Raw genomic sequence first — 24,882 nt, 5'->3', positions numbered from 1 at the left:
CCACCCAACTGGCTCGTTAGCCTGCGGCACTTGCGCAACGCTCCCAGCGAGTCTAGCCTCGTCCCTGTCGAAAGCCGACGGCGAGCGTATATCAGGTCCAGAACCACTGGGCACGTCCAGCTCTCTCCCCACTTCCTACTCAATTCCTACTTCACCCGGTCCTCGTCGGGTACTTAACCAACCCGCACCTCTCGTTCTGTAACTACCCACGACACCATAGCGACACCATGTCTGTTCCACGCTCACACTCTGTGCCTCACTTCACTTCTGCCAGCCTCCGGCGCACCAAAATATCCAGCGGCGTGCCCGCTACCGACGACGCCGACATCCATGCCCGTGCAAAATTGCCTCGGCACCGTAGTACCGCGGCCATTGCGTCGACCAAGCACTGGGCGTCGGTCTACACTCCTCGCGTTGAGAAGGAGGACCCGTTCAGCCTTTCCGGCTTCTTCCCTGCAAACTTCACTGCCCTAGAACACTCCGGCGCAGAGCAAGAGTGGGACTGGCTGCGCGCCTCCTCAGGCGACGTGGATGAGTCCGGACTTGTCTCGCCTGTCACCGAGAGCGAGGACGAGTGGAACCTTCCGACACCTTGTTCGGAGGACGCGGTGGACGCGTTCGCGAACGAAGCCATCGAACGCGAGGACAAGCTAGGGATTCTGGCGTTGAGCAGTGGTATGTCATTTCGCCTGACTGTTTTACAATTATGCTCACATCCGGCGTCCCTTGCGGTGTGCTTCCCGCTCTAGACTCGTTCCTGCCGTCGCGCGGTGACGAACTCTATGTCGAGTCGGAGGAACATATCCTGTTATCGCCCTTCACGCGGACAGGTGACCCATTGGATGCTGATGCTGTCGTCGATGCTCTTCGAGCGCTGCGTACGGCATACAGTCTTCCGTCTGGATCAGCTGTCAAGCACGAATCCGCGGCCCTGCATGAGCTGTTTTCTCCAGAGAAGGAGTCAGACGATAAGGTGAAGGTCGAGGCGGGGGGCTGGGGAGCGCTTGTCTCGTGGGGCGTGAGTAGAGTGGAGGACTATTTTTCGCCGGCGGTCAGCGATTAGCTTTCTTTTCTTTGTCTCTGGGGTTGTACTTTCTCGGCGTGCACAATGTATGTTCATGTCGAGTAGAGCGCGGCGTTTGTGTGTTTCGTGAGATAGAATGGCATGTGGCTGCGACTGCAAACCAGGGTGGACGAGGGGCATGCCGAGCATGCCGAGGGACCCCGGGACCGCGAATTCTTTTTGGGAAGTTCACGGGGTCGTAAACGGGAGCTTTATAACCGACGCGCGTGGGTAAAAATCGGGTTTCTTCCCACTCCCACAGTGAGCCGTTTCCCACAGCTCAGCTGAGAGTGCTCAAGTTACAGCCCACCATGCGCACTATAATGCCGTTCGCCTCTAACCCCCTCCACCTCCAGATGTCGCCTACGCAGACTACGGAGGCTCGCGAGCACATGCCAACAAGTCTCAACCCCCAGGAGCTGTCGCGCTCTGCGTCTCCCCAACAATCCAATCTCAGCCTCCTAGTGAGTATCCGTATATGTACATGCACATCCTTCGCGCCTGACAGCGTTTTAGGTGTCTAACGGCCATGCTGCTCTCCGCTCACCCCCCGCGGGTGTAGCACACTCTTCTATACCCCCCAGTCACCAACCGCCACCGTCGTCGGAGCCATCTGTTTCCATCCAGTCTATCCTCTCGAATCCCGCACCTCCTGTACTGCCTCCCAATGGCCAGCCCCCTCCTTGGAGCGTCTCGAACGCGTCTTCGCGCGATACTAGCCATGCCATCGCCGGTCCTTCGTCGAGCTCGGGCGCTCCGCAGGTCAGTCTCTCCGCAAATGCCCGCGTTGCCATACTTAGCCGTGTCGCAACCAGCGTACCTCTACCAAGCGGAAGCTTGAGCCTCCAGATGCCGCCGACCCGCACAACAAAATCAGACGCGTCGTACGCGACCATATCACGCAGGACCCCGCACGCGTAATGCCTATGACTACCGTGATCTGTCTGCACGCAGCTGTCGCGCAGAAGTCCTACGGGAGCGAAAAGCGATTCTTGTGTCCCCCGCCCGTCGTGCATATCGAAGGGCCGGTTTGGCAGATGAAGCATCAACACCTTTCTATGGCTGTCGTAAACGAAGGAGGCGAGCGCACGTGCGAGCTCAAAGCACCCATGGACCACGCGCTCACTGCTAGCTTCAAGTTCCTGCACGTTACTGGCTCTGCGAAGAGCAAGAGCTTTCAGCTATCTCTCGACATCGCCGAGCCGTCCCCTAGCGCACCAGATGGCGGTGAGGCCACTGGCAACGAAAGGGTATGGGCGTCGTTCGATTCGGCGCCCGTCACCATCATCTCAAAGCCCTCAAAGAAGACCGCGAAGACGCGCAACATCTCATCATGTATACTGGCTGGTGGACCTGTGTCGCTCTTCAACCGGATCAATTCGCAGACTGTACGCACCAAATATATGACCATTGAGCACAACCAGCTGTGTGCAAGTAACATTGCCTGGTCCGCGTTCGCTGTAAACGTCGTGCGTTCTCAGGGTAGCGAGAATCCACTTGGTGCGTCGCACACTACAATTGTCCCTCGAGATGCTGGCTCAACGGCTGTTTAGGGGGTCCGCAACCGGTCACATACGGCAGTGAGATCGTCCTTGCGGATACTGTCACGGGAGTGCAGACTGCGCCTTTGATCATCCGGAAGGTAGACAAAGGCCGTATAGTCCCCGATGACGGCGGGCCCGTCAGTCAAATGCAGAAGATCGCGCTTCAGCGCGTTAACGGAGACGGGACGCGACATTACCTCTCCGCAGCGGGTCCAATACCCGGCACGCCCGGTGTGACCGTGCCGCCCGCGCCTGGTCTGTCAAATCAGGCGGGGACTCACCCACTGCTGTTCCAGAGTCCTAGGATACGTGAGGAGATGAAGGATGGCGCCCGAGTCATCACCGATGAGGTTGACGACTATCTCTGCTGGACTATTGTTGGCATTTGTAAGTAGCGTCGAACAAATCTCACGGCAACTGACGCTTAGCGACCAACAGCCAAGTTCCAGTATACCTTCTTCGACGCGTTTGGTTTGAACAACAGCGTCCCCGAAATGCCCATCACTCCCTTTCCCACCCTATTCAACACTCCTGTATACCGCTCGCAGAGCAACACTCTAGAAATGATGGCAGCCAACTTCTTCTACATGGACCCCAAGACCAAGACTCAGATGCCTCTTGACGTCTACATTGGCAACATTGGCCCTCTACGGTTACGAGTCTACAATCACTCTCCTCTCACCATGGATGGACGCTTCGACCCTGCTATGCCATTCATCCCAGTTCCACCTCTGCCCAACCAACCCCCCGGAGTTCCTGTCGTGGCTTCTGATATCCAGTCACGCGACAACAAGCCTGCAGACGTCGTGCTCAGCCTTCCTGCGCGCCATCTACACATGATGATTGTCGCCGAGATGCCACCTATGCCTGATATCCTGAAAGCACTGCGCGAAGATGCTCTCCCACCCGCGGCCGATGTGGCGGACAAGTCTCAGGACGCGTCTGGCAGCCGTGGGAGCAACCTCATGCGGGACATCGCGGGTCGCAGTTTGCCCTTGCTGTTCATACGGTCATATGACGGCGTGGGATATCACTCCGGTCGCGTTGTCGCCGCAGACAATGTCCTCCACGCTATGGACCTCTCCAACCCAGCAAGACCAGGCGCGGAAGGTGGAGATTGGCTGGCAGCTGCTCAGGCGGCTGCGAGGCTGTCCGACGACACCAGCATGCACGGGTGGAACCTGAAGGTGTTGTAGGTTGGTCGCTGCGACCTATCCGAGTGGGCGCGCGTCTGAGGAATGCGGCTATGCAAAGGATAATGTACAATATAACTCGGCGCTGGGTTGTTGTCGTCGTCTCGCTTCGTCTTGCTTTGCCCGTTGCTTGCTTGTTTCACTCGCTCTCTAGTTATTTTGATCCAATGTACCTGTATAATCGCGAGGCTATCTATAGTGCCGTCATTATGCCTTTAGCTGCAGCGCGCGCGTCGGCGACAGTCAGCATGAACATAGCCAAGCGAAGTGGTTTGACCACAGTCATCGAAGTGTGAAAAGTCACAACATGATCGTACTTACTGGGGGAGCAGGTGTCCACGATGTGCAAATGCGTCTGGCGGATGAAGCTGTGGTATGATATTGACCTAGATGCGCCACGACTGTTCCGCGACTGCGACGCGTCTAAGTACCGCCATGGTCTCGAGAAGCATGCTCACTGAGACCAATCAGCGCGCGTCTGACGCCAAAAGCTACCGTTGTATAATACGGGTATGGCTTTGCCCTCCGCTGTCAGATTCCCTCCTCCCGAGGCCGACGGCAGCCTCTCGCATTACCAGTCTGGCAGCCTACCACGCCTGAGGCCCTCGACCTCGCGCACCGGCATGGCCTCGACAACGGCGCGCGCCCGGGACGACGCCCGCGGACGCTACTCACACATCAGCACAGACTCCTTCAGCGATGAGTTCTACTACACATCAAGGCGCGGCGGCCGGTGGGCGGCGCTCAGTACCATCCCTTCGGGTGTGTACAAGATGAGCGTGGTGAAGTTTGGGAGGAGAAGGGGGCCTGCGCTGCTGTGCTTCTGCTGCTTGGCTCTGCTGCTGTCGACGTTCGCGCTGCACCAGCGGCTCGTGTCGGACGACAAGGCGTGGCCGGTCCCATGGGGAAAGTCGAAGTCGGTGGTGTTTGATAGAGAGCAGCTGAGGAGGATATGGGACTGGGAGATTCGGTCGGGGCACTACCCCAGCACGCGTCCGAGTGGGTCTTCCGTTCGCTCACTGTCTATTGTCTGTCCGTGTGACGGCGAGCATGTACTGACAACGAGTGCGCTCCGGTAGTTCCGGTCGAGATGGCTTTCACAGCACCGCCCAAGAACCCCGCGCTGCCTGCGAGCGTGAGTCTCAAGCCGCCTGCCTTCCGAGAGGGGAGCGTCGTGCAGTATACTATTGGCACAGGCGCAGAGCGTATATACCCCGAGGTGCGGAATAGACCACCAGACCCTTGGCATCCTCCGCGACCTATACCCGGCAGTATCGCAGACTTGGACAAGATTCTAGAGCAGTGTGATTTCAGTGCGGGCAAGGTATGTACCCCTAACCATCATTCGGGCGAATCTTCCTTACCCGCGATCCAGTATGTACGTGATTGCCACGAGTTCCTACGACTGGGCGCCGGTTTGGATGGCGCCGCCCGATTACGACGAGAAGAGGTTGGGTCTCTGCGATATGTATATGTTATTGACGGCGAAGGGGACCACATATCGGGGCGTAGCCTGGAGGCTGCCAACGACGCGAACTCGACCACACACAAAATCCGTGACTCGGCTGATTGGGAGCACGACCTCCCGCTCCCTCCCCTCTCACAACACAACCCCGGCCGCCAGGCGTCGTCATGCAAAGAAGACGACCCGCGGATATTCCACATGTTCTGGGCCGGACCTTTCACCGACAAGCCCTACATGGCGATGCTGGCCTTCCTCTTCACCCAGAACACAGGTCTCCACCTCGAGAGCATCGCATCCGACTCCTCCTTCTGCCGCCCGCAGCTCTGGCTGTGGGTGAGCCGTGGGCCTGCAGACGCCCTCCCGGACCCGCACGCGCGGGAGGACATGATGGAGGAGCTCCGGCAGAACGCGTGGTCAGCGCCGTTCCTCCACCCGCGGTTCAGGGACGTCATCCAGTTCAGGCTGTGGAACACGACGGAGCAGCTGGACAGCATACCCGAGCTCAAGGACGAATGGCGCCAGCTGGGCAGCCGGTTCCTGTTCAGCGAGGGCAAGGCTCCGAAGGAAGATGCAGCGAAGAAGGTCGGGTCGGAGGTGTCGCTGGACGGGACGTCGAAGGAGGACTTCAGGACGTACAACAAGATGCCCGTCATCTTGTCGGACCTCGTGCGCTTCGTGCTGTGCCATCGCTTCGGCGGCGTGTACCTCGACGTCGACATGCTCTTCCTCCGCGACTGGGAGGAGCTCTGGGGCTGGAGCGGCTCGTTCTCGTACCGGTGGTCGCACGAGGACCGGTACAATACGGCCGTCCTCCGATTGCGCAAGGGCTCCGCGCTGGGGACGTTCTTGCTGAGGACTGCTCTGCACAACGGGATGGACTTCCACCCGACGACGGTGTCGCGGTATCTCAAGGAGGCGCACATGGAGAAGCTGCTCTACCGCGTGCCAGATGCACTCTTTGACCCCGCATGGCTCAACACGGATAACCAAACGCCATACCCCTGGAAGAAGATCTACCTTCAACGCGATCGCCCAGCGCAACCGTTCTTCACCGAGTATGCGATCTAGCTTGTCGCCGTCGCGATACGGGACTGACCGGGATATTGCAGCTTTGACCAATTCTTCAACACGCCGCCTGAAATGGGTGCTACCCCGGCAGTGATTGGCTTTGATGGCTTCTTCCGTGGTGCATTCTTGTATCACTACCACAACGAATGGTGAGGTTCCCGTGCCCAGTCCGATACTGCGAACGCAGCGCTGACCATATGCGCGCTTGCAGGTGGAAGCCGTTCGATCGAGCTCGATTCTGGCCCGATCTCGGCCCGAGGTTTGCAGACGCGGAGCGCATGGGCAAGGAGGCGATCGCGAACAAGAGCGCGTCTTACGTCGAGGGCCTGGTCAAGAACGACAAGCGCGATCTGGACTGGGCGACTGTGCTGAAGCGCACATTCGAGGCGTACATCCGGGGAGAGAGGCCGAACATGTACGGAGAGTATATTCGGTGGTGAGCGACTGGTCACCCAAAATGCGCTTGCTGTACGCGCCGTCGTCGGTCGCGATGTTTATCAACGTAGAGCATAATTAATGAGCATGTACTTATTTTGCCTGCGGCCTGCATAGGATATGGACTTTTTGACTGTTGCTGCACCACAGCTTGTTGGCATGAGAAATGCTATGATCTTGCTTGGATACACGTTGGCATACTTCTACACTGTTTCTAAGTTCTGCTGCTACAGTGGTTGTTGACGGCAACGTCCGAAACGGCTCATGCTCGCTTTGCGGCAATCTTGGCCTGGGCTACATCTACCGTCGACTTCAGAAGAGCGATTACCTTCTCGGGCTCCTCCGCGTTGAAGATCGCAGTGCCGGCGACGATAACGTTGCTCCCTAGAGAGATAGAACCGCACATTCATTGATCGTGCAACAACCTTCTTGATCCAACCCGTATCGACGACTTACCTGCATCCGCGCAGACGTCGATGGTCTTGGGGCCCACACCGCCATCGACTTCGATGTCCTTGTCAGGGAAACGGGCGCGCAGCTCCGCGACCTTGGGCACGCAGCGCTCGAGGAACTTCTGGCCTCCCCGGCCGGGGTAGACGGTCATGACGAGGAGCATGTCGGCCGCCTCCGCGATCTCGTCCGTCACGGCGGTCGAGGGCGTGTCGGGGGAAATGGCGACGCCCGCCTTCATCTTGCGCTCGTGGATGTGGTCGATGATGGGGAGGGGGTCGGCTGCGTGAATCAGAAGCGAAACGGGGTGGGATGTAGCTGGCTGGTTGCCTTACATGTCGCCTCGAGGTGGAAGCAGTAGAGCGATCCGCCGGCATCCGCGATGTCGTCGACCCACTGGCGTGCGAGTTGTTGCGGCTGAGCATTTCACAGGGCTCGAATCCGAGGCAACGCGCACCTTCTCTGGCTGCGAGACCATCATGTGACAGTCCATGAAGATCCCGGGCACGCCCTTGGAGACGCAGGCAAGGACGGGTGCACCTGCAGACGCAAAGTACACGCACGACCGCAATCAGCTGAACGCATCGCTAACGCGAGGAAGCACAGATGCCCCACTACGCTAGGACGTACCCATGGTGATGTTGGGGACGAAGTGGCTGGGACATCGGTGATCAGCACAACTGTAGGGCTTTCGATCGCACTCATTGCAGATTTACCCATCCATAACATCTGTGGGCACACACAGCAAGGGGTGAGCATGCAATTCGAATATCAAGCAACGCTATGGGCGGCCACGATAGCCATGGTCTGAGTCGCGAGTGCTTACTTACCCATATGCAGCCATTCAGCACCGCCGCGGATCATGCGTTTGCATTCCGCAGTGAGCTGCCCGAAGTCGGACGCGAGCACCGAAGGCGAAATGATAGCGCGAGGCATGACGGTCGTCGAGGCTGTGTTCCAAGCTCGGTCCAAAAGCCACAGCGAGAAGGCTATGTAGCGCTGCGCTCGGTGTTTGCCCAGGCTGCGCGCGCGGGTGCAGACCGATGACGGCGACCGGGATGCTCATCTGCCGATCGCGATCATCACCGAATTTCTGGTTTTGGGATGCCACGCTGCCACCCCTGCCGTCTGCACACTTGAGGCACGGTGTGGAGCGTCGTGGCGATGCCCGACGACATCCTTTTGCGAGGGTCAGCAGGGGACAGCCAGGTTCGCAATGATATATAAGCACGTTTGTCGAGGTCTATAGATCACCTCGCCTTGTCAGCCCATATTCTATCCATCTTCGCTCGACCCATTCCACACCTCTTCACACCATATTCGCCATGTTCGGAAAGTTTGCATACTCTGTCTGCCTCGTCGCTGCCTTCGCCATTGTCGCGAACGCTGCCGCTGCCGAGGAGAAGCGTCAAGGTATGTGAACTCAGCAACTCGCTCGAGTACCACTCATCTACAACGGACGCCCACAGTGAACAGTGTATTTAACTCCTTGACTTCTGATGCCGGTTCCATCTTCTCCGAAGGAACCTCGGGGGGTAAGTCCAGCAATTTCGTCGTATGATGGAACTATGAGCTGACTCCGTCTCTTTCTTCAGCCGCTTCCGTGTTCACCGATGTGACATCGTTTGCTGGAGGTGTTGCCAGTGTTGTGACCAGTCAGTACTTCTTTCTATCAAGATGATCCGCTCCTGAGCTCATGAGCATCATGTAGCTATTGGTGGTGAGGTTGCGACTGTTATTACCTCCGCAGGTGGCAAGGCGATCACACTGGCCACCAGCGGCGCGGGTGTCGTCACCAGTTTTGCTGGCTCCGAGTACACTGTAGCCACCGCTGCAGTTGGCACCGCTGCAACAGGCACGGGCAACGCGGCTCTTGGCATGCACGCGCTCTCCATATCGACACCGCTCCTCGTGGGCTTACTGGCGGTCTTCGCGAGTATCTTCACCGGGGCATGGGTCGCTCTGTAACGATATCACCGAAGACCTTGCGCGTCCAGATCGAACGCTGTTTTGTTCTCTGAATGCCTTCAGATACCTTCGCTTTCGTTAGACTTCGGGCTTGCTTTCCTTTCGTACATCTTCGGTTTCTATCCTACAGCCCCCACAAACACTCATGTAACCCAGAACACCATAGTATTAGCCGCACCCTGTGTTACGACGCGATACCTCCCCGTGAAATGAAAGAAGTTCAGAACACGTACTGCTTTCCCGATCAAGTCAACGGAATGATCGAACGTCGACAGCTTCATTGCGATGCAGCGACCACGGGCATCAGATGATTGCTTGTCAGCCGGGAAGACGGTCCAGGAAGAAAGTCACACTGGTTCTTGGTTGCGCCTGAACGTTTGTCAAAAATTACGGCAAGCGGTATCAGGAGGTACACAACTAGCTAGTCTACTCCTCGGAGGCTGCTTCCATATCCTTGTTCACCTGCGCAGGGGGTCGACCTGGTAACATCAAGGACAGTCAAGCAAATACGCACCTTAGGGTTGAAGAAGAGGGTGTTGTTTCCCCAAGGGAAAGCACCAGAGGCTGAAGGTATATGAATATCAATGGCAGGCTAAACGCTGTAGAGTGGAGACATTTGAAACATACTGCGCCTGTTGAGGTACTCGTACGGAGGCTCAGGAAGCTTGCCGCCGTTCTCCTCGATGCGGTGGTGCAGATGCTCCTCGTGCTCAGCCTCAACCTGACGGACCCAGAACGCGCCGGCAGCGACTGTGTCCAAGTCAACAACGCTGGCTCGCGATGCGATCACAGCAGGCGCTACTCACTAGCAGGCAAGCAGACGTAGTAGCTGCAGAGGTCGTCAGCAGCCGCCTCAACCAGCAAAAGCCTGCCATCCCATCTCACCTGATCTTGCGCCAGAGCTCGGTGGTCTCTGCATGCAGCGAAGGGGGCGTCAAGGTCACCTCGTGAAGTTCCGGAACGAAACGAACGCACCAGCGGCGTGAGCGACGAGGGCCTGTTGCTGCTCATGGTAGCTGCCTTTGCCGGCAGCGGCGGCAAAGCCACGGGCGCGAGGAACTGCACGCAGTGCAGCGCGACGGATGACGAAGGACATGGCGAGGGTGGTAGTGGGTTGGGGGAAAGCGGGAGAGCAAACGACTAGGCGCGACTTTTGGCAAGGCGCCGGGCGAGGCAGGCTCGGGAATGGACGAGGCGCGAGTGATGACATAAGCAGCTCTGGCTTACCGCTTTCGGGCTGCGAAGCGTCTGATGAGCGCTTTGAGAGATAAGCGCTCGTGTGCGTCCGCTGACGCGTCCCGAGGCTGAGATGAGACGCGTACGACCGCTCAAGCATACGCACGCTGCTTTTCTGTCCTCTACGCCATGGGTGTCCCACTCCAGTCCTCCGCCGCCGGCGTGCTCGCCCTGTTGTCCGACCCCGAGCCCCAGCTCAAGCACTACGCGCTCAAGGCTCTCAACCAGCTTGTCCCTCAGTTCTGGGCTGAGATTTCGGAGCACATTGCGCTGATGTATGTCGTCATGTCCGGGCTCGTCTACTGCTACTGACGCGTCGTTTCTCGCCACAGCGAATCTTTGTATGAGAGCGATGACCTTCCTCAGGAAGCCCATGACTCTGCCGCGCTTCTAGCGAGCAAGGTATACTACTACCTTGGCGAATACGACGAGTCGCTCTCCTTCGCACTTGGCGCAGGGAGCGCGTTTGAGAACGACCCTCGCGGGCCTGGGTCCGAGGAGTATGTGGAAACCATTGTCTGTGAGTAGGACGTACACATCGAATATGTGGTTGTGTGCTGACACTCCAACTCAATAGCCAAAGCAATTGACCGCTACATCTCGAGCCGCAATGCCGAACAGACGGAAGGGAAGATTGACTCTAACTTGCAAGAGATTATTGAGGGTATCTTCCGACGATGCATAGCGGACGGCGAGTACCGCCAGGCACGTTGAGCACTCCAGATTCGCGGTTGTTCTGTCAGTTGACCGGTTTCCTAGGCAATCGGTATTGCTTTGGAGTCAAGACGTCTGGATATCATCAAGTCGGTATATGAGCAAACCCGCGATACTACCCTATTGTCGTACGCCATGGAGGCTGTCCTTGACACTGCTTTCCCTCTTGCCTACCGCGACCAGGTCCTCAAGTTCCTCTTCCCGCTCTTCCCTGCCCCCACAGCCGACGCGAAGTCTACTCACGTTTACGCTCTGACGCGTATCCTTGTGACGCTCAACTCTCCCGAACTAACGATCAACTTCCTGAACTCGCTTGTGCCGAAGCAGAAATTGTTGGCGTACCAGTTCGCCTTTGACCTCGTCGAGGGTGGCGGCCAGGACTTCCTGGTAGCGGTTAGGAAAGATCTCCCTGAGGGCAACGAAGTGAGTGGTTGTCAGCAAACGATACCTAGCATATTCTGACCGGACGCTAGGAAACGAAGCCTATCTACGACCAGCTCAAGAAGATACTTCTTGGCCAGGAGTCCATCAAGCTCTACCTTGAGCTCCTGAAGCGCAACAACAAAGTCGACATGCTCATTCTCAAGAACACCAAGGAGGCGCTGGAGCCCCGTTCATCCATCTACCACACCGCCCTTACTCTTCAGAACGCGTTCATGCATGCCGGGACGACCTCCGACGTGTTCCTTCGCGATAATCTGGAGTGGCTCGCGCTCGCAAACAACTGGTCCAAGTTCTCCGCCGCTGCTGCGATTGGTGTCATCCACAAGGGCCATTTCCAAGAGAGCATGAACATCCTCGGCCCTTACCTACCCGCCCAGGGCGCTGAGAGCAGCATAGGCAGCGCGGCGTACTCCGAAGGCGGTGCGCTGTATGCGCTCGGGCTCGTCAACGCGGGCTGTGGAAGCGGCCAGGAAGTCGAGAACTATCTCCGTAACTTGCTCAAGAACTCCGTCAGCGAAGTTGTGCAGCACGGTGCAGCGCTGGGTCTCGGAGTCGCGGGTATGGGCGGCAAGAGCATGGAAGCGTACGACGACTTGAAGACGACGCTGTTTACCGACTCCGCCGTGGCGGGTGAGGCCGCTGGTTATGCCATGGGTCTCATCATGCTCGGTACCGCCGATAAGACAAGCGCGGATGAGATGTTGACGTACGCGAGGGAGACTCAGCACGAGAAGATCATTCGCGGTCTTGCGATCGGTCTTGCTCTCATTTTCTACGGACGGCAGGAAGAGGCGGACGATATGGTCAAACTGCTTATGGCGGAGAAGGTACGCATTTCAGGTTCATTGTTTAGCGTAGTCTCGCTAATGTGCCCGCAGGATCCCATATTGCGCTACGGTGGTGTCTATACCCTTGCACTCGCGTATGCAGGTACCTCCAACAACAGCGCTATCCGCCAATTGTTGCACGTTGCCGTTTCGGATACGTCGGACGACGTTCGTCGCGCCGCCGTGACAAGTTTGGCATTCCTCCTCTTCAAGACCCCTGCTCAAGTCCCTCGGATCGTTCAGCTTCTCTCAGAGAGCTACAATCCTCACGTACGCTGCGGTGCGACACTCGCCCTCGGTATTGCCTGTGCAGGAACTGGCCTTCAGGACGCTGTGGACATCCTCGAGCCGATGACTCGCGACAGCGTCGATTTCGTCCGTCAAGGCGCCCTGATCGCTCTCGGTATGATCCTCGTCGAGCAGTCCGAGGCCTCTACACCATCACTTGCGCCGACGCGTGCCCTGTACGCCAAAATCGTCTCTGACAAGCATGACGACCCGATGGCCCGCTTCGGTGCTGCACTTGGCCAGGGCCTCATTGATGCTGGTGGCCGCAATGTCACCATTAGCTTGCAAAGCCGCGCTGGTAGTCGCAACACCGCCGCCATAGTCGGCATGGTGTTGTTCTGCCAGTTCTGGTACTGGTACCCCCTGGCCCACTGTGCTTGTCTCGCCTTCGAGCCGACTGGCATTATCGGTCTTGACGAGAGCCTCAAGGTTTGTCAGATTGTTTTGAGTGAAAGTGGCACAGCTGACCGTTGTTCCAGGCGCCCAAGCTCGAGTTCAGTTCCAATGCTAAACCTAGCCTGTTCGCGTACCCCGCTGCGACGAAGCCACCAAAGAAGGAGACGGTGGCCAAAGTCGCCACTGCGGTGCTCTCGACCACTGCCAAGGCTAAGGCGCGCGAGAAGAGGAAGGCTGCTGAGGCTGGCGAGCCCGTTTCTGTGAGTGTTCGGCCATCACTCGCGCTTGAACGTAACTGAGCTCGATGTGTAGGAGGATAAGAAGGACGGCGATGTGGAGATGAAGAGTGCCGAGGCGTCAACATCGCGACATGGCGACGTTTCTCCCATCTCCTTGGCGGAGGGTGCGTCGAGGGGCCGCAAAGGCGAGCCCTCATCCGAGAAGCTCTCCAACTTCTCCCGGGTTGTTCCCGCTCAGCTCGCCTACATCACCTTCCCCACAGAAAGCAGGTACCAGCCTGTCCGCGTCATCTCCACCCGCCCACCACCGGGGCCGAAGGCTCCGAAGACGGCTTCCTCCGTCGCCCTCGCATCAGAGCGGTACGCCGGTGGCGGCGGTATCCTCATTCTCGCCGACACCCGTCCGGACGAGGAGCCTGACTACATTGAGTTCGAGACGGCACCTGCCGCTCCGGCGGCAGCAGCAGCAGCGGCACCCGCTGGAAACCCAGCTTCCGCGACGGCAGGTCGCCATATCGCTCTGGATGAGAGCGCGCCCGAGGTGGACCCGCCAGAATCGTTCGAGGCACGTCCTTGTTCTCTTCTATGTCGTCTCTCAGAGCTGATGCAGATGCTATGCAGTACCCTTTCGATAATGATACGTAGAAGTATGTCGTGTATTCTTACTCCGGACTTTATGCAATTTCTTTTGCAACCCTCCAAAGTGCCGTGTGACATTCCGCGGAGGAAGGCAGTCAGATGAGAGCATCTGTGTGCAAGGTAGCTATGTCGTCATATGCCCCTCTACTCACACCTTCCAGTTCCGTCATAGTATAGATTCATCGGGCTTGGATCGAGAATAGAGCATTTGCTCATCAATCATTCTCATGACCATGGGACATAGGTGCTGTCGTCTCCTTGAGTCCTTGTGCATAGCCTCTCATCCATACATACTCCAGCCCACCATGTCCTCAGAGCGCATCCGTGTCGCTATCCTCGACGACTACCAGAATGTCGCATTCAAATTTGGAGATTGGTCTGGCATCAAAGACCGCCTCCTCATAGACACTTACCCTGACACTACCAACGACGAAGACATCCTCGCGAAACGACTTGAGCCTTACACGATCATCTGCACGATGAGGGAGCGGACGAAGATCAGAGCGTCCCTGCTCGACCGTCTGCCCAACCTGCGGCTCATAACTACTACGGGGCCGTATAACGCCGGCATCGACGTCGCGTACGCGAAAACCAAGGGGGTCATAACCTGCGGAACGGGTGGCAAGGGCAATTCGACTCTGGAGCATATCTGGGCGCTCATCCTGGCGACGGCGCGGCACATTGTCATCGAGGATGCGCGCGTGAAGGCCAGCGCGGTGCCTTGGCAAGTGACAATTCCCATGGGTTTGGCCGGGAGGACATTGGGTTTGGTGGGCGTGGGGAGGTTGGGTTCCGCGACTGGCAAGGTGGTCCCTAACGAGACGCACGTCCTGATCTGTTGTGCTGATAACGCTCCGTTCAGATCGCAAAAGCCTTCGGCATGGAGGTGATAGGGTGGTCACCCAACCTCACTCCCGATCGAGCAGAAAAGGAGGGCGTGACGTACGTTGCGACGAAAGAGGAGCTCTTGAAGCGCAGCGACATCGTCTCAATTCACATGGTGTTGTCGGAGCGTACTCAGCGCATGATCACTGCCGCCGACCTCGCACTCTTGAAGCCTACGGCGTTCTTTATCAACACGTCTCGCGGGCCTCTTGTAGACGAGTCGGCATTGATTGAGGTCCTGCAGCAGAAGAAGATCGCGGGGGCGGGACTGGACGTCTTCGACGAGGAGCCATTGCCGCTCGACCATCCCATCAGGAAGCTGACGAATGTCACGCTGAGCCCGCACACAGGTTATGTGAGCGATTCAAACTACGAGGTACGATTCTCGCTTGTTCCAGGCAATCGGGCAGACGGTTATACTGAGTTGGGCATGTGACCACAGGCGTTTTGGGGACACACAGTCGAGAACATCGCTGCCTTCCTGGACGGGCGCCCGACGCGCGTCATTGGGTAGAGGGTTGATGGGATGTCTGAAAGGCGATCCCAGCTAGTGTACCTCTGCGCGAGTTGCTTCGTTGGCGTAGTGTAAGACTAGACTACGGTTGTCTACACCGTAGGATCGTAGCAACCACGAATGACAATAGTACGAGGGACCAACAAAGGACCGAGGATGAGATAAAAACGCGTGACCGTGACTGGGCCACGGGCAGTCACGATCTTTGTCTTGTCGCTTGATTTGGACGGCATTTGCGCGTCGAGCAGGCTTCTCTCCGCCATTCCACACCTTTACCTCCTACAATCACCATCATGGAGTCTCGTGTCGCACAGCGCAAAAATGGTGTGTGAGCTCATCTGTTTGACGCGTTTCAGTCGACCATCTGCATGCGATCGCTACTAATGCCTGCGAATCTACAGAATATAAGAGCAAGGGCGGCTTGAAGCAGGACGAGCTCAGGCGCCGTCGCGAGGAGCAGCAAGTTGAGATCCGGCGACAAAAGAGGGAGGAAAACATCTCCAAGAGGCGCAACTTCCTCCCTAGTACGGGTGCCGACTCCGACGATGAGGGCGGTGTGGGTAGCTGGGAGTCCCCTGTGCGTGTTATCGAGTTGCTGCTCATCGTCCCATCCAACTAACGGTATGCAAAAGCTCGCAGACGACATGATCGCGGGTGTGTTCTCCGATGACCCCGATCGTCAGCTCGACGCGACCACCAAGTTTCGCAAGCTGCTCTCGAAAGAAAAGAACCCTCCGATTGAACGCGTTATTGAGTGTGGCGTCGTGCCTCGCTTTGTCGAGTTCCTCCGCGGCGACAACGCCATGCTGCAGGTGTGTGGCTTCCGAGGAACCTCGTTTTTAGACATGCTCCCTAACCTGCCTTCTAGTTTGAGGCTGCTTGGGCCTTGACAAACATCGCGTCCGGTACCGCCGAGCACACTCAGGTTGTGATCAGCGCTCAGGCTGTTCCTGAGTTCATCAAGCTCCTATCCTCTCCCGTTCCCGACGTTCGTGAACAAGCTGTCTGGGCATTGGGCAATATTGCTGGAGATAGCCCGGCGTGCCGTGACTACGTTCTCCAGCAAGGTGCCCTCCGGCCACTCTTGAATCTCTTGAGCGAGAACAACAAGCTCAGCATGCTCCGGAATGCCACTTGGACCCTCAGCAACTTTTGCCGAGGCAAGTCACCGCAGCCCGATTGGGATCTGGTACGCATCAGTCAAATATTGGTCAATTCGTTCCCACTTTGCTTACACAGACGTCCTCATAGATCTCGCCTGCTCTCCCCGTTCTTACCAAGCTGATCTACTCCCTTGACGATGAAATCCTCATCGACGCTTGCTGGGCCATCTCATACCTTTCGGACGGCTCGAACGATAAGATCCAGGCTGTCATTGAGTCTGGCGTCTGCAGGCGTCTCGTCGACCTTCTCATGCATCCCTCGACGTCTGTCCAGACGCCGGCCCTCCGTTCTGTTGGTAACATTGTCACCGGCGACGACCTTCAAACTCAGGTTGTGATCACGTCCGGGGCGCTCCCCGCTCTGCTTTCCCTGCTCTCCTCCCCCAAGGACGGCATCCGCAAGGAGGCCTGCTGGACCATTTCGAACATCACCGCGGGCTCGCCACAGCAGATACAGGCCGTTATCGACGCAAACATCATTCCTCCCCTCATCAATATCCTGCAGAATGCCGACTTCAAGACGAAGAAGGAGGCCTGCTGGGCGATCTCGAACGCCACCTCTGGTGGTCTCCAGGAGCCCTCTCAGATCCGCTACCTCGTCTCCCAAGGCTGCATCAAGCCCCTTTGCGACCTTCTCCAGATGATGGACAACAAGATCATCCAGGTCGCACTTGACGGTCTCGACAACATCCTGAAGGTCGGTGAGATGGACAAGCAGGCGCAGGGTCCCGGTGGTGTCAACCAATATGCGCTTTATGTCGAGGAGGCGGGCGGTATGGTCACCATCCACAACCTCCAGCAGCATGACAACCTCGAGATCTACAAGAAGGCGTTCAACATCATGGACAAATACTTCCCCGATGACGAGGAGGCAGAGCCTGCTGTCGACGCGACATCGTTCCAGGCAAGTTGTTTCCCGGTTGACACTGCAACGAAAAGTTACTCAATTGTTCATGTAGTTCAACGCAGAAGGTGCTGCGCCGCCCCCGGGTGGTTTCAGCTTCGGGCAGTAAAGGGTGTATAGCGTATTGTGTAGTTGTTTTAGTGATGATCCTCGGCCGTAGTCTCTATCTCACCATCCCATTCACTCCCACATTGTGTAGTCTTGCATCACCAGAAGAATATCACCCGCGACTCAGCCGCTTTCTGTGTGTCTCCGTTTTGCGTCGACTCGAACGGTTTCCCTTCCAGCCCTATGCGCCGTGGTGGATATTGTCCATTCCCACTCCCGTCATGAACCCCTACGTGTATACGCCCCGAGACTTTATGTATCATGAGCTAGAAATGACCGAGCCAGGCAGCGATTGTATGTAGATATTCCAGTAAAGCAGCATTTAGAAATAACATGAAGTCTTCATTGGTAAATTCGAAGCGGTGCGAGACATTACTGTTTGGAGTTGAGGGATCACTCCGGACCGCTGTCCCGAAGCAGCCTCGACGCGCGTTTGCGCACCGATTAGGAAGGCGACCAGTGGTTCAATCCGAACGTACACGACATGGCTTCCCAGATTCTCCCCCTTGGTATGTAGCGGCGCGAAATCACCCTGTAGCAATAGTGTATTGAGCCGGCTCCCAGAATTGATTGACAGGTGCATCGGTTCCCGCATATGGGTGATCATGAAGAACGATAGAGAATTTACCGGCACCCTGCTCGGGTTCGATGATTTCGTCAGTGAGTATCACCACACATATCAGATGCTCGAGGGAGTTCCTGACGGTTTCCTGTTGGCAGACATGGTCTTGGAGGATGTGACCGAGTAGTGAGTGCATGTTACCCAGCCGCGGCATCTGCTAAGCGCTTCGCAGCGAGACGACTCCTCAGGGAAAGAAGAAAACAACGTTGAATCAGACTCTGCTCAATGGGAACAATATCTGCATGGTATGTCGGTGTACATACAGTGACGTCTTCGCTGACTTGTCGCAACTCTTTCTATAGCTGATCCCTGGCAGCTCGGGACCAGAGGACGTATGACATCGAGTCCTGGCACCGTCATGGATTGCGCCGGACAACCTATCGATTTGATCGCACCCTGTATTTCTATCTTCCGCTATGCAAAGACTCTTGCAATTATCCCAACAGAGCATGGGGAGACCGGCCACGTCGGGTGACATAGAGGTGAGGCAAACGCTCATTCAAACTGATCGATACATATGGAAGGTTCAAGATATTACAAGAGCGGTCATTGGCTATTATGTCCGACCATCATAAAAGGAAGATGATGGGGCCGTTGCTCATGGCGCTATCGTAGAAATTGTCAGCGGACCCCTTCCAATGGATATGGACATCGACTTGCCTGCACGCTTAGGAGTGGGAGAATTGAAGCTTGTAGGGCTGGTCGCCGAAAGCGACGTTGCAGCTGGCGGGCTCGAGGTACCCGCCGACCTTGCCGTTGGACGAGCAGTCGTTGAGGATGGTCTGCAGGTACCCGCCACAGTTGACGCCGCTGACGAGCTCCGCACCCGGGAAGCCGCACACGTCGATCTTGCACGTTCCGACGGTGACCATACTCGTGCATGTGGACCCGACGTTGTTGTACTGGTGGCACTGGCCGCTCAGCTTCCCGAGCGCCGCTGTGCAATCATCGACCGACGGGCTGCCGTCAGTCGTCTGGCACACGGGCTTGGTCTCATCCGGGCCCGAGCACGCTGTTGGACGAGGAGTCAGCGGGACATAATGATGAACCGTCAAGAAAAGGCGTACCGCGTCGCTCGAGGGTGGCACCCTGTACAGCGAAGCCGGAGACGATGACGGCGGTGATGGTGAGAACAGTGGCGAATTTGAACATGGTGAATGGAATAGCTGGGATACAGCTGACTATGGTGTGGTCTGGTGGGTAGGAATAGGACTGACACATTCGCCAGTGCATTGCATAGGCGGGGGAGCCGTGGAGGGATCGCAGTCGTCTCCTTAGTATCCTTTGCTGCGAAGCTCGGAATGCACTTGACCGTAGAGACTACAACGAGGTATGTAAACCTCTGGGATATCGGGCCAGGGAGGTATCAAACCTCCCAACCCACGCGGTCTTAGTGATACGCGTCGGTTAGAGTCTCGGTTAGGGTTCGGTTAGGGTTCGGGTGAGGGTTTGGGTTCGGTGAGGGTTTGGGTTTGGGTTTGCACACCTCCTCCTCCCCCAAGAGGGGACGCCGTCTGTATTTATCGCGCGAACGAGGCTTTAGAGTGCCCGCCTGAGTGCTCCCGGCTCGGGGGACCCCCCGAGCGCAGCGAGGGAGGGGAGGGAGCACGAATGGCGGGTCCTCTTCGCGCAAACCCAAAATCTAGCATCAAACGCCACAATGCTGATTGAGAACTTTGATCATCAAAACCAGCGCGCTGATGCGCCCGTGGTGACAGCGTCGGTGGTCTTTTGCGTCGCGCGTCGCCCACCCTCCTCACCCGCCATGCCTGCACAACACTCTGCATCTGTTAGACAAATGCTGCCTCGTCAATTACTGCGACCTCCTCAGAGTATGGTTTTCATTTGAGCTCCTTGAAGTTGCTTCGAGTACGTACACCGTTCCAGCTATCAAAAACTGATGCGCCCGTATTGATGTCCTAGGCTGACAGCCAATCATATGCGTGGCTGGGAGGTCTCATACCTCCCTGGCCCGATATCCCAGAGGTTTACATACCTCGTTGTAGGCTACTCCTTGACCTGTGCAATGATGTGAAGGTCGCCTTGGGTGAGCGAATGTCACCGCAGGGCATTTGACGCATAAATACACCCACCTCTGACTGTGACCGGACAGGAAAGGTTGACAGCCCCCGGATCCGCTGGACTCGCTTATGAAGAACGGGGTCCACTGTTCTGCGCCTTCCTGGATGACATGCCGATCTATGTGATTGTATTGTGCAACGTATCAGTCAGCATCTCTCTTGTCTAGACTCCCCAGCAGGTTACTCAGTGACTGAAGGCTTTCATGTAGGCACATAACCCAGTGTATTCAAACGTCATGCCTATCCGTTCCTTCTGAATCCACTATAATGAGAGATCTTGTCGCGGTACGTCAACATGAGAAGCATGTCGGATCGTAGTACTTGGCATCTCCGAGACCGCAGGAGGGTTCGGGACTCACAAAGGAACATCCCCTATACGCGAGAAGTGAGGCCTGGACAGCTGTGATGCGAGCGATGCGACCTATAGCGGTCAAGGTTTGGTTTCAATACACGTGGAGTATCATAGGGCTGGTTGTACGTACTACTCGGCGCCCGCCCGATATGTCGCATGCACTGTGAACTCCATTCCCACCACTCTCAAGTTGAGTCGTTGTGGGGAAGCATCACATCAATGAGGATATTGAGACTTTCTGCAGGCTACCTCCCCCTAATGGGCTAACTACTTAGGAGTGTCACTGCCGGAACGTCATACTATGTGAGAGCTGGTAGTAGGAATTGAGCAAGCTCTGCCACCCGAGTAGGGGATTTACGTTTAACACTGATCACGACCGAAGCACAGCCATATTGGAGCATCGTACTTCGCATTGATGCAGTGTGGACAGTCAGCGGCTCCCTCGCTGCGTACCATGTCATCCGCGGGGACTCGAGGTCGGTGAGCCGAAGGATTTGGAGCTCACGGCGATACCCGGTGCCCCAGGCAGCTAATGTATTGGGGTAAGGATGTGTGGATATTAATGTCGACCTGGGTAAGTTTAATAGGTCCAGCGCAGTGCGCAGGACAGCAACAGGGCAACTATTGTATGCTCCAACGAAGAGGAATACTGGCTGACCCCAGTAGATGTCCCCTGCTTTGCCGGACTCGATTACACTTTCAAGTATCGATGCGTATTGTCTAACCTTTCGTGCGAGTTGTGTATGTTGCACCAACAGACAACCATTGAAAGCGGGAAGCGCAAGAGAAGACTGCGTCTGTCCGAGTCCAGAGGCGGATCAAAGCGCGCGGACTGTAACCGCACGCCGAAACAATTCACAGGCGCCCACCCGTGTCTCCTCTCCGTGTCAGTGGCTCTACTCGACTTCGTGGGGGCCCTCCCTTTGCCTCCCTCCCTCTCTCTACGCTCCACCATGGCTGTCCGGATACGCATGGCTATGCACGGCCTCCGCAACAACCGCATTCTCCACATCGTAGCCGTAAATCAACGCCAGCGGCGGAACGCAAAGCCCATTGAGCTGCTTGGCATCTACAACCCGCACCTGAATCCCGGAGAGAGTACGAAGACAATCCAATGGAGCGTGCAGAGGCTCAAGTACTGGCTGAACGTCGGTGCCACTCCAAGCAAAACTGTGACGAAGCTGCTTCAAATGGTGTGTGCATTCGCCCTCGCTTCCGCGTCACGCGTGCTTATAACGGGGGGGCAGGGCGGTATTCTTCCACCATCTCCGCCTGCATCGGCGGTCGCTCCAAAAGCACCAGCTCCATCCAAGGCCGTCTCTAAGGCACCCGCTACGCCACGACCAAAGGCTGCGTCACGGCCTTCCGCATGATACACGGTCTCATGACGGACGGAACGCGCCCCGTATCCAAGCTGGTGTACTCCACGCACAGACACACTCTCGACCCCGGACGCACAGGGCTCTGCTTTCCAACCAATCTAGATACACTGGCATGTCACGATGACACGAGGGAAGCAACGATGCGGGGAGGGACGGTTGCGGTGGGGTGAAGGGTCATATTGGTACATTTTGCGCATTCGACAGCAGGTCTACAATTTCAGTATGTCCTGCGATTTCCGCCAGTTCTTTCGCTGTGAGGTCGTCCTCGTCCTTCCAGGGGAGTTGCATGATTCTGAACGTCTGATGGAAGAGGGTCTTAGCGTACCTTGATATCCTTATGCGCCCCTCGCTCAAGCAGCGCCTTCACCACTGCGAGATGTCCACGGTCCGCCGCTAAATGCAAGGGAGTATAACCCTGTGGTCCGTCTGATCAGCAAAGACATATCAGTTTATCTCGAGTGCGACTCACATTTTCGTCTGGCGTGTCGACGACCGCTTCCGGATGTGCCTCCAGATACGCAACGAGGCTCTGCACGTCGCCCGCGATGGCAAGGTTGCTGAGGACACTCGAGTTTTCCTCGTCGCCCGCAGACATCGTACTCATCACGGGGCCCATCGCACCTCCGTCTCCCCTCCTTTTCCGCGCCTCAATGTCTTCGTCCTTGTCCCAGATGTCGTCCTCCTCGTCTGCAGGCTCGTTCGCATCATCATGCGCTTCTGCTGCCTTTGATTGGATAGGCGCAATGTCTTTCCCTTCGACCCAGCCTAGACTTCGCGCAATCTCTAGGTAGCGAGCCTCAGCATCCGCAGGCCTGCCTTTGTACGCCTCCCCGGCGGACTTCCACGCGTCCCATTTCGCCTTCCCGGTGAAGTCCAATAGCGATGGCCTAGGCGTGTTCGGACTGGGGCTCACCGTCAAGTACTTGAAGGTGGCATAGAGCTATCCTGAGCCCAAGCGAAAGCGTGAAACAAGTCAAGCCGTCAGAACTTCTCGATCAGGAGTGCGAGATGGCCCAAAGGGACTCAGAACCTCGAGTTTGATGGTATTAGACGTGGAGCTCAAGGCCGACGCGCTGGAGAGATACTTTGCGGCCTCTTGAAACGCAGAAGATGGATTATAGATGGTGGACATGGTGGTATAAGTACGCGGGACCGGCAGCGGAGTATAACGAATAAGCAGGCCCCAGTGCAAGTTACAATGACCATATCCTAAGTCTATTTACGTAAGCAGACCTGGAAGTGGGTTGCTAGCAGTATGATCTCCCTCTAAACCAATCTATGCGAGACCAGCCGATTGCATGGCCTGCGGGTATTGTTCGGTGGTTGAATGGATGGATGTAGCAGGAGACGTACCTTCAGCATTGTGGAACCAATCTTTGCGGGACTGTCGGTAACGAGGACGCCTGCCTTCTCGAGGGCCGCAACCTTGTCGGACGCCGCACCTGGAAGCAAGTGCATGTTAGCGATGGTCGTGAGCTAGGTGACACGATAGACCTACCCTTGCCGCCAGAGATGATGGCGCCAGCGTGGCCCATACGCCTGCCAGGGGGAGCGGTACGGCCAGCGATGAAGCCGACGACGGGCTTGGGGTTCGCCCGCGTCTTGTTGTACTTCTCGAGATACTCGGCAGCCTCCTCTTCCATACCACCACCAATCTCGCCAATAAGGACGATACCTTCACGAGGGAGAAGTAGAAGTTTGAGTGCCTTGATTAGCGATATGGGGACTGGCGGACGCACCCTCAGTCCTGGGGTCCTCAAGGAACAGCTTTACAACATCGATGTGCTTGGTGCCAGGGAAGGGGTCACCACCAATACCAACGACAAGCGACTGACCAAGGCCAACGCCCGTCGTTTGCGCGACGGCCTCGTAGGTGAGGGTGCCCGAGCGTGACACAATGCCTGCGCGACACGTCAATCAAGGTTGCTGGAACTATTTGCTGTGCGAGACTGACCAATGCGGCCGGGCTTATGGATGATGCCGGGCTGGATACCCATCTTGCATCCTTCAGGGTTGATGATACCAGGGCAGTTAGGGCCAACTAGACGCGATTTGGATTGGCTCCTGAGAGCTTGGTGGATCTATTTCGCAGGAGAGAAGGCGCTCGCAACGAACTCGCAGTAACTCGGGGGAGGCGTCACGTACCTTGACCTCATCCTGCTGGGGAATGCCCTCCGTAATCGCGACAATGAGACCGATCTCGTTCTCGATGGCCTCAAGGATGGCGTCCGCTGCGGTGGGCGGAGGAACGTAGAGGACAGTAGCATCAGGCTGGGTCTCCCGCACGGCCTGCATTGCACAAATCAGCGCGCGAAGCTCGTGCTTCATGGTTGGCAGACGCACCTCCTTCACGGAACCGAAGATAGGAAGGCCGAGGTGGGTCTGGCCGGCCTTCTTGGGCGAAACACCGCCGACCATGCGAGTGCCGAACTCGAGTGCCTCTTTTACATGGAAAGTACCCTGACGACGCAGAGATTAGCACATGCATACCGTACTCCTCGCATGTAAGCTCACAGTCTTTCCGGTGAGACCTTGGCACAAAACCTTAGTGTCTTTGTGGATAAGGAGATTCCGGATAGTGTCATCATAAGAGCGGCGGGCCGCAGACTGGGAGAACGCCCGGCGCCCAGCTATTTTCAAAGCGGAGAGGTCAGGACGATGGAGCTAGGGATCGGAGCAGGGACCCTAGGGTTACCTGCGGACGAAAGGGATTGTCCAGCACGACGAAGCATCGGAGGGGGAGGAAGAAGAGAGTTGTGCTGGCTCGCGAGACACGACCGCGTCAAGAGCCAGTGCATCACTCCTCTTTTGGCACATCATGCACGTGCGCCGTCCGTCCGTATCGACCACGGCACAGGTTGCCGGTGCGCCGCGCTCGTGATATTGAATGCGAATCCCCCTC

General features: G+C 56.8%; 12 protein-coding genes across 12 annotated transcripts; 8 read left to right on the top strand and 4 right to left on the bottom strand.

Moving 5' to 3' along the window:
* Positions 1-118: 118 nt before the first annotated feature.
* On the top strand, positions 119-1,188 carry DICSQDRAFT_131242 (uncharacterized protein). The gene is made up of 2 exons (XM_007360364.1): positions 119-675; positions 750-1,188. Exons 1-2 carry the CDS (start codon positions 228-230, stop codon positions 1,061-1,063), a joined length of 762 nt encoding a protein of 253 aa, XP_007360426.1. The 5' UTR covers positions 119-227; the 3' UTR covers positions 1,064-1,188.
* A 186-nt stretch (positions 1,189-1,374) lies between these two features.
* On the top strand, positions 1,375-4,003 carry DICSQDRAFT_95895 (uncharacterized protein; the record flags this gene model as incomplete). Its single annotated transcript, XM_007360363.1, has 5 exons — positions 1,375-1,531; positions 1,626-1,825; positions 1,879-2,563; positions 2,617-2,994; positions 3,046-4,003. 5 exons carry the CDS (start codon positions 1,375-1,377, stop codon positions 3,801-3,803), a joined length of 2,178 nt encoding a protein of 725 aa, XP_007360425.1. The 3' UTR covers positions 3,804-4,003.
* A 420-nt stretch (positions 4,004-4,423) lies between these two features.
* Positions 4,424-6,773, top strand: DICSQDRAFT_48274 (uncharacterized protein; the record flags this gene model as incomplete). The annotated part of the gene is made up of 5 exons (XM_007359889.1): positions 4,424-4,799; positions 4,880-5,124; positions 5,176-6,320; positions 6,375-6,482; positions 6,545-6,773. 5 exons carry the CDS (start codon positions 4,424-4,426, stop codon positions 6,771-6,773), a joined length of 2,103 nt encoding a protein of 700 aa, XP_007359951.1.
* Positions 6,774-7,030: 257 nt separating this feature from the next.
* DICSQDRAFT_123463 (Ribulose-phosphate 3-epimerase) lies at positions 7,031-8,154 on the bottom strand (the record flags this gene model as incomplete). Its single annotated transcript, XM_007360362.1, has 7 exons — positions 7,031-7,152; positions 7,225-7,500; positions 7,554-7,614; positions 7,676-7,758; positions 7,849-7,874; positions 7,935-7,947; positions 8,049-8,154. The coding sequence occupies 7 exons, from the start codon at positions 8,152-8,154 to the stop codon at positions 7,031-7,033; spliced, it is 687 nt and encodes a 228-aa protein (XP_007360424.1).
* A 535-nt stretch (positions 8,155-8,689) lies between these two features.
* Positions 8,690-9,186, top strand: DICSQDRAFT_46467 (uncharacterized protein; the record flags this gene model as incomplete). Its single annotated transcript, XM_007359779.1, has 3 exons — positions 8,690-8,753; positions 8,814-8,863; positions 8,920-9,186. Coding segments are annotated over 3 exons (381 nt in total), but the record flags the coding sequence as incomplete, so codon positions are not given.
* A 343-nt stretch (positions 9,187-9,529) lies between these two features.
* Positions 9,530-10,314, bottom strand: DICSQDRAFT_95887 (uncharacterized protein). Its single transcript, XM_007360361.1, has 6 exons — positions 10,162-10,314; positions 10,072-10,099; positions 9,993-10,015; positions 9,814-9,936; positions 9,701-9,750; positions 9,530-9,648 (listed from the first exon to the last, which is right to left on the bottom strand). The coding sequence occupies exons 1-6, from the start codon at positions 10,280-10,282 to the stop codon at positions 9,613-9,615; spliced, it is 381 nt and encodes a 126-aa protein (XP_007360423.1). The 5' UTR covers positions 10,283-10,314; the 3' UTR covers positions 9,530-9,612.
* A 231-nt stretch (positions 10,315-10,545) lies between these two features.
* DICSQDRAFT_131234 (26S proteasome regulatory complex non-ATPase subcomplex Rpn2/Psmd1 subunit) lies at positions 10,546-14,026 on the top strand. Its single transcript, XM_007360360.1, has 9 exons — positions 10,546-10,697; positions 10,755-10,942; positions 11,000-11,127; positions 11,182-11,559; positions 11,610-12,407; positions 12,459-13,124; positions 13,175-13,351; positions 13,404-13,895; positions 13,952-14,026. Exons 1-9 carry the CDS (start codon positions 10,552-10,554, stop codon positions 13,973-13,975), a joined length of 2,997 nt encoding a protein of 998 aa, XP_007360422.1. The 5' UTR covers positions 10,546-10,551; the 3' UTR covers positions 13,976-14,026.
* A 248-nt stretch (positions 14,027-14,274) lies between these two features.
* DICSQDRAFT_176684 (D-isomer specific 2-hydroxyacid dehydrogenase) lies at positions 14,275-15,493 on the top strand (the record flags this gene model as incomplete). Its single annotated transcript, XM_007360359.1, has 3 exons — positions 14,275-14,775; positions 14,832-15,230; positions 15,297-15,493. The coding sequence occupies 3 exons, from the start codon at positions 14,275-14,277 to the stop codon at positions 15,366-15,368; spliced, it is 972 nt and encodes a 323-aa protein (XP_007360421.1). The 3' UTR covers positions 15,369-15,493.
* A 131-nt stretch (positions 15,494-15,624) lies between these two features.
* Positions 15,625-17,555, top strand: DICSQDRAFT_95880 (importin alpha protein; the record flags this gene model as incomplete). Its single annotated transcript, XM_007360358.1, has 5 exons — positions 15,625-15,692; positions 15,770-15,945; positions 16,001-16,180; positions 16,237-16,557; positions 16,620-17,555. The coding sequence occupies exons 1-5, from the start codon at positions 15,662-15,664 to the stop codon at positions 17,553-17,555; spliced, it is 1,644 nt and encodes a 547-aa protein (XP_007360420.1). The 5' UTR covers positions 15,625-15,661.
* A 472-nt stretch (positions 17,556-18,027) lies between these two features.
* DICSQDRAFT_142525 (Sm-like ribonucleo protein) lies at positions 18,028-18,503 on the top strand (the record flags this gene model as incomplete). The annotated part of the gene is made up of 5 exons (XM_007360357.1): positions 18,028-18,052; positions 18,108-18,203; positions 18,264-18,291; positions 18,338-18,410; positions 18,468-18,503. The coding sequence occupies 5 exons, from the start codon at positions 18,028-18,030 to the stop codon at positions 18,501-18,503; spliced, it is 258 nt and encodes an 85-aa protein (XP_007360419.1).
* A 193-nt stretch (positions 18,504-18,696) lies between these two features.
* DICSQDRAFT_158575 (uncharacterized protein) lies at positions 18,697-19,353 on the bottom strand. Its single transcript, XM_007360356.1, has 3 exons — positions 19,233-19,353; positions 18,826-19,177; positions 18,697-18,771 (listed from the first exon to the last, which is right to left on the bottom strand). Exons 1-2 carry the CDS (start codon positions 19,315-19,317, stop codon positions 18,834-18,836), a joined length of 429 nt encoding a protein of 142 aa, XP_007360418.1. The 5' UTR covers positions 19,318-19,353; the 3' UTR covers positions 18,697-18,771; positions 18,826-18,833.
* A 2,122-nt stretch (positions 19,354-21,475) lies between these two features.
* On the bottom strand, positions 21,476-24,717 carry DICSQDRAFT_76181 (succinate-CoA ligase). Its single transcript, XM_007360355.1, has 13 exons — positions 24,676-24,717; positions 24,495-24,610; positions 24,324-24,440; positions 24,126-24,269; positions 23,935-24,061; positions 23,720-23,881; positions 23,479-23,655; positions 23,334-23,422; positions 23,011-23,283; positions 22,450-22,920; positions 22,306-22,395; positions 21,846-22,250; positions 21,476-21,791 (listed from the first exon to the last, which is right to left on the bottom strand). Exons 1-9 carry the CDS (start codon positions 24,710-24,712, stop codon positions 23,257-23,259), a joined length of 996 nt encoding a protein of 331 aa, XP_007360417.1. The 5' UTR covers positions 24,713-24,717; the 3' UTR covers positions 21,476-21,791; positions 21,846-22,250; positions 22,306-22,395; positions 22,450-22,920; positions 23,011-23,256.
* Between the last annotated feature and the right edge of the window lie 165 nt (positions 24,718-24,882).

Source organism: Dichomitus squalens (genome assembly GCF_000275845.1).
Source record: "Dichomitus squalens LYAD-421 SS1 unplaced genomic scaffold DICSQscaffold_1, whole genome shotgun sequence".
In the NCBI taxonomy this organism is placed as follows: domain Eukaryota; kingdom Fungi; phylum Basidiomycota; class Agaricomycetes; order Polyporales; family Polyporaceae; genus Dichomitus; species Dichomitus squalens.
Note: the sequence above shows the minus strand (reverse complement) of the source record. Positions and strands in the feature narration are given on the sequence as shown.

Bases quoted from the DNA above. Each gene is read 5' to 3' on its own strand.
- DICSQDRAFT_131242 (XM_007360364.1), top strand. From the start codon at position 228: ATGTCTGTTCCACGCTCACACTCTGTGCCTCACTTCACTTCTGCCAGC. The intron at 676-749 runs GTATGTCATTTC...TTCCCGCTCTAG, and splicing joins GATTCTGGCGTTGAGCAGTG to ACTCGTTCCTGCCGTCGCGC.
- DICSQDRAFT_95887 (XM_007360361.1), bottom strand. From the start codon at position 10,282: ATGTCCTTCGTCATCCGTCGCGCTGCACTGCGTGCAGTTCCTCGCGCC. The intron at 9,751-9,813 runs GTATGTTTCAAA...ATATACCTTCAG, and splicing joins CGAGTACCTCAACAGGCGCA to CCTCTGGTGCTTTCCCTTGG. The intron at 9,649-9,700 runs GTGCGTATTTGC...CCCCCTGCGCAG, and splicing joins CCCTCTTCTTCAACCCTAAG to GTGAACAAGGATATGGAAGC.
- DICSQDRAFT_131234 (XM_007360360.1), top strand. From the start codon at position 10,552: ATGGGTGTCCCACTCCAGTCCTCCGCCGCCGGCGTGCTCGCCCTGTTG. The intron at 11,560-11,609 runs GTGAGTGGTTGT...ACCGGACGCTAG, and splicing joins ATCTCCCTGAGGGCAACGAA to GAAACGAAGCCTATCTACGA. The intron at 13,352-13,403 runs GTGAGTGTTCGG...CTCGATGTGTAG, and splicing joins AGGCTGGCGAGCCCGTTTCT to GAGGATAAGAAGGACGGCGA.
- DICSQDRAFT_158575 (XM_007360356.1), bottom strand. From the start codon at position 19,317: ATGTTCAAATTCGCCACTGTTCTCACCATCACCGCCGTCATCGTCTCC. The intron at 19,178-19,232 runs GTACGCCTTTTC...CTCGTCCAACAG, and splicing joins TGCCACCCTCGAGCGACGCG to CGTGCTCGGGCCCGGATGAG.
- DICSQDRAFT_76181 (XM_007360355.1), bottom strand. From the start codon at position 24,712: ATGCTTCGTCGTGCTGGACAATCCCTTTCGTCCGCAG. The intron at 23,656-23,719 runs GTGCGTCCGCCA...TCCCTCGTGAAG, and splicing joins TGAGGACCCCAGGACTGAGG to GTATCGTCCTTATTGGCGAG. The intron at 23,423-23,478 runs GTAGGTCTATCG...ACTTGCTTCCAG, and splicing joins CATCATCTCTGGCGGCAAGG to GTGCGGCGTCCGACAAGGTT.